Source organism: Galeopterus variegatus, unplaced genomic scaffold (genome assembly GCF_000696425.1).
Source record: "Galeopterus variegatus unplaced genomic scaffold, G_variegatus-3.0.2 Scaffold3056, whole genome shotgun sequence".
Classification (NCBI taxonomy): Eukaryota; Metazoa; Chordata; class Mammalia; order Dermoptera; family Cynocephalidae; genus Galeopterus; species Galeopterus variegatus.
In genome coordinates, this window is record NW_007729167.1 from 2,388 (window position 1) to 8,102 (window position 5,715).

General features: G+C 40.4%; 1 protein-coding gene across 1 annotated transcript in view; it reads right to left on the reverse strand.

Annotated features, from left to right (window-relative positions):
* Nucleotides 1–1,212: 1,212 nt before the first annotated feature.
* The window catches only part of LOC103599682 (A disintegrin and metalloproteinase with thrombospondin motifs 16-like), a gene marked incomplete at its 3' end in the record, with an annotated part of 61,153 nt that continues 56,650 nt past the window's right edge, over nt 1,213–5,715 (reverse strand). Inside the window, exon 5 of the mRNA XM_008583828.1 lies at nt 1,213–1,459. Coding sequence (XP_008582050.1) covers nt 1,213–1,459 — 247 coding nt within the window. The remainder of the gene's footprint in view (nt 1,460–5,715) is intronic.

The window sequence follows — 5,715 nt, forward strand, 5'->3', positions numbered from 1 at the left end:
CACTCGCCTCTGCTTCTTTTGGTGGCAGAACCTGCAGGCAGCTACTGCTGCTACAGCACGCCCTGTTCTAACACTCACCAGCCTCGGGCTTCCCTGACCTCAGATCCTCCTCTCCCTGCCCCACTCGCCTCTGCTTCTTTTGGTGGCAGAACCTGCAGGCAGCTACTGCTGCTACGCACGCCCTGTTCTAACACTCACCAGCCTCGGGCTTCCCTGACCTCAGATCCTCCTCTCCTCTGTTTCTTCTCAGCTTTCTTCTTCCTGCTGCTGCCTGGAGCCCACTGACTTAAGTTCACCTGGGTTTGAGGTTTTCATGTCTGCTTGAATATAGCACATGACTTCCATGTATAGGATGACACGGGTTCAGATGCCACACAGGCACTGATAGTTTAAGTGGTGTTTATTCTTCTGTTGCAGGTGCCTCGTGATTTTTGTTTGTTCACCTTATTAAACAAGATTCACCTGCAACACGCCCACCTCTATTTTAGAGTGCTGGGTATAGCGGTCAGCAAAACCGACCAAGCAGAGAACGATGGGGCTGGGGAGGAAAGGGCTTTGCAGAGGCTCATCGGGGGAAGGTTCAATCAGGTGATGCTTGAGGGGAGAGAGCAAGGGAGTGAGGAACATTCTAGAAAACACTGCATATGCATTCCTGGATTTGTGAGAGGTTTCTACAAAAAATGTGAATAACAAATCACCTCCTAAATGGTCATGACAAAAAAGACTTCCATAAAGCCTTGGTGAAAATTGTAGGTAAATTATGTCATGCACAATCTGCCCTATTGATGTGGTGGAATAAAGTATATAAATATGTATATAAATAGATGACCTCAGCAGGAAAGTTATGTGGGCTTTAATAAATCTAAACTTCAAAAATCTAGGATTACTGAGTCAAGATGCCAGGGTTCTTTTGAAGATGTCTGGTGGATTCTGTACGTCTGATTAGTGTGTCATTGAATCTTTCTAGGGAATAATTCTTTTAAAAAAAAAAAAAGTCAGCTGCCATTACCTATCCATCTCCCACGGAGAGATGATTTATACTGAACTTACAGATAACAACAGCCTCTCTGGAAGCATCACCTGAGTTTAGCAATAACAGTTAATAAATTTCACCTCCTGGGCAGACATACTTCAAAGAAAATAAAAAATCTTCTATCGGCTTACATAAATGCCCAAATCATTAACTACATAACAAGAATCGCCCTTACATACATTTCTTGCGTCTTCCACAGAAATGCTGCTTTTGTGGGAGGCCAAGGTGGAAGCTGCCACCGTGCAGGGGTTGGCCGGGCAGCTCCCGCTTCCTGGCGGTCACCATGACCTCGTTGGCCCTGGCAGGCAGGGGTCCCACAGATCTCTTGTACAGCACATGGGAAGCAGAGCTGTTGACTGTCCCTGCGAGGTGGGAAGGGAGTGGCTTTAAGAAGTAATCTGCTTCTTCTGTTCGTATCATGCCTGACTGCAAAAAATAAAGAAGAACAAAACACAATCATACTTTCCAACTTGGAGACACGGCCGATTCTCCAAGGATTGTGCTTTTCATTATTGTTTTAAAAACACGCTGTTCCCTCCAGTGGGAGCAAAAACCTGGGCTGAGAATTAGGAGTGGGAGACGTCTCTCTCCACACGGCCTGAGCTCTCTCCACCTGCCCCTTGTAGAAAGATGCATGTGGAGGGAGCTCTTCCCTGACTTGGTTCTAGGGACAGGGAGGGGACTGCAGCACATCACAGGTGGCCAATTAAACCAAAGGCAATGGACATTCCACAAGCAGCACGTGCACAGACTTAGATATTAACATATGGGGTGGACGGTCCCAGATAAAGGGTAAAGTTAGAATTCCTAGAGTAATTTTTAAAACTCTGTTCAAATGAATTTTAAAACTTGAATAAAAAGTGACATTTTCTAGAAAAGTGCAACTTAAAATTAATCCAGAAGAAAGCATGAGAAAACTGACTTAGGAATTGGGAAGTTCTTTCTGAGGAAATCATTAAAGGAAATAGGAAAGAAGTGATTTTATTAAAATACTAAAAATATCTGTACATCATAATAGACTAGCATAAATGATGTTTAAAAAATCTCAACTTTTTTACCTTTGAGAGTGACAGATATTTTTAAAGCTCGTTAATATGATTGTTGGTTAGCATGAGGACAGAGTCAATTTTATGTTCTGGGGATGTGTAAACCGAGGCCACACCCAGGAGGGTCAGCTGCCATAGCTATGTGGCATAGGCTATCATCATTTAAAATGTACTACTCAATTCTAGGAATTTAATCTTTTGGAATTCTTCCCAAATACTTCTTGTAAGCACTTTTTCAATACTGGTAAATTACATGCAAATGTATATTGTATCATTGTCTGTAATTCCTAAAAAACACAAATAAAACAAAAAAATAAAAATGAGAAATTATTTAGGTATTTACCAATAAATTCAGGGTAAATTTTTTAAAGTACATTTATAAAATTGGAGAGCATATAACCATTAAAAAATATATAATTACATCCCAATGACAGTCCTAATTAATTTTTGAGATCCTAAAACTGTGGCCAACATTTTCTTTGTGATACCTATTTATCACTTTCAGCAGTTCTGTGAGGTAGGTATCATTAATATTCCCTTTTTATGGGTGAGGAAATAGAGATGTAGAATGATTAAGTAACGTTTTCAAGGTCACTTGGCTAGGAAATAAGGTGTAGGGATTTGAAGAAAATTAGAATAAGTTCAGAGCCTATAAATTTAAGGTTTATTGTATGGTGTTTCCAAAATACATTAAATTTTTAATAAGTATATAATACAGCATACAGTGTAAACCCAATTGTGCTCATTTAAAAACTTCTGCATCTACACTTAAGAAATTTTCCTGAAGGACTCATGAGAAATTGTGATTGTGGTTATCTTCAGGAACAGAAAGTCGAATAGCAGAGATGCATGAGAAAAATTCCTCTTAATTTTTATGTCATTTTGCACTATTCAAGTTTTTAAAGTTTGTGTACCTCCACACTTTACAAAAAAGGTCAATGGTGTTGCTGGATCATGAGATTACAGTTAATTTTAAAAAATCCTTATAAATGTTATTAAATACTGCCATAATTTTACAATACAATTATATACTTCTGCAGAACTTCAAGGTATCATTAAGAACTCTCCAATACTGAACTATCAGTTTTATGATTGTGCTGATTTTGTTCAGTTATTTGAGATAACTTAGTTAGTACACTGAGTTAGACACTGATTAAGTCCTTGAAGATGCTGACACATGGTGCCTGTTCTAAGTCTACCTCTGATTTAGTGAGTCTGAGTCTGATTCTCCCTGGGGTGTTGGGGTGGGACTTCCCTGCCTCAATGCCCACCAGATGAAGTCCTGGGCTGGGCTGCGCTGTTCTGAATGCGTTTGAGTGTCTGAATACTGTGGGCTGGCAGGTGTGGACAAGTGTTTCTTAGATCTGGAGAAAGGGCCAAATATAACTGTAGGGGAAAGTAGATTGGGGATGGGAGACATAAAAAGAAGGCAGCCCAGGCTTACACTTGGCAAGACTAAGCATTGGCCACTGTGTTCCTGTGGGTATGTGGGAGGGAAGACAAAGGTAAACTTGGTAAACTATCAATGAAGCCATCAGACCATGGGGGGCAGACCTCCTGGGGACTAAATACCACCAAGCCATGGAAAGGTGAAATACTTGCAATTTATGCCCCAGATCCAGGCGGAGGAGGCATAGGCAGCCTCTCCTGCAGTGCTGTACTTGAATGACTTGGTGACCTTTTTGACCTTCTAGAACTCTACCTACTAAAGGAGGATCCAAGAATACTTCTACCAGAAGAGTTCTACCAGCAATAGCCACTATGGAATTAAATAATGGCTGAAGACAGTTGGATTTCATTCTTTTTGCATTTTCACTAACCCAGAAGTAGCACAAGTAATCATTAACATGTCAACCTCGTATAGTGACACTATCCAAATAGGTTTCCCACACAAGGTAACTAGTTTAAGTACTGAACTAAAAAAGAAAAAAATATGTTTTCCTTTAATAGAAAGCTTTTCTGATACACAAACAATTCCTTGCTTTTAAAACCACTATCCAAATAGGTTTCCCACACAAGGTAACTAGTTTAAGTACTGAACTAAAAAAGAAAAAAAATATGTTTTCCTTTAATAGAAAGCTTTTCTGATACACAAACAATTCCTTGCTTTTAAAACCACCCTTTAGAAGACCATCTAGAATAGATGTTATTCAGCATCTCTCTTGCAAGCCAGAGGAGACTCATGGAGAAGAACGGGCCAGATGAGTCAGACGTTCCAGTTGTTTATTAACCAGTTCTAACATTTATTAGCTGTGTGACTTTGATTTACTCAGCCTCTCTGTGCTATTTGCCATCTAGGAAGTGGATAAAAAGATAGCTGCTTCCACGAGTTTGTAAGACTTGACACTAATATATTTAAAACACATGACCTACAGTAAACCTTCAAAAAAGGTTTTAATGAATTAATGAAAGAAAGAATGTAAAATATTCTTCACCCCTGATGATCTCTGATTCTCTTCTTATAATTCAGCACTTCTCTGGGGAATTTTTCTTGTGCAGTATGAGATCCCTCTGCAGCCCCAAGTGTTGGTGCCCCCAACAACACAATCGTCCCAAATGCACCTTTGCTTCTGGCCTGTGACTTCACTTTTTACATTCTTTCTGGCTTTGTCATCTAAAACACTTGTGTCCTATGACAGCTGTTCCAGATTCAAAACCGTCTTCTACTTCCCCCCAGGTTCAAGGCTACATGCAGGGTATCCATGGCTGAGAGGGCCAGATCCCTTGCAAGAGTATCCTGTTGCAGCTGGCAGACTGTTGAACTTTCATTAACAAAGAAGTCAAGCATTATACTTGGTTCATTAATAATTTAGTCTGAGTTACAATATTTCATATTTAAATAATTCCCAATTCCATTAAATACATAGAGCACAGTAACTGATAAGACTGATATTTTGATATCCCTTGATAAGCAGTAGATAACAAAAAATAAATTTAAAAAAAAAAGTTACTGCATTAGCTTGTTGCACCATTAGCCTGCAAGCTTATTTAAAAGATTAGGTAAATCATGGAAGATTAGTGCTTTCATTTAATCAAAGTTTTTCTTTACTGAATCAATAATACTTATTTGAAAACTCGTAAAATGTCTAGTGCACAGCTGCCTATAGCCCACAGTAACCACCAGCACGTCAGCTGGGTGAATTATTACCCAGGCTTCAGAAAAGGCCAGTGTCCTCAAGCTTCACACAGGAGCTCTCTGGGGCCCCTATCTCCACTGCCAGTCCTGCAAATCCGTTTACACTGGGAAACTCACCAAACGTTCATACTGCCTGCACAAGGAAGGAAAGAGTATGTGTCTTGTTAGTGCCTATAAATGCTATTTCTGAGCAATTTTAGAAAATACTGAAGCTTGAAAAAGTAGGAGGTTTACTGTATTATATGTGTTGTTATTTACAATTAAAAGTTGGTAGATTTTGGGCCGGCCCGGTGGCGCACTGGATAGTACGCCGCTTGGGAGCGCAGCGGTGCTCCTGCCGAGGGTTCGGATCCTACATACAGACCGGTTCCCGCTCACTGACTGAGTGAGGTGAGGGCGCAACACCAAGGGTTGCAATCCCGTTGCCGGTCCCAGTCCAGTACAGGCGCGACACTGAGGGTTGTGATCCATTGCCGGACACGAAAAAAGACCAAAAAAAA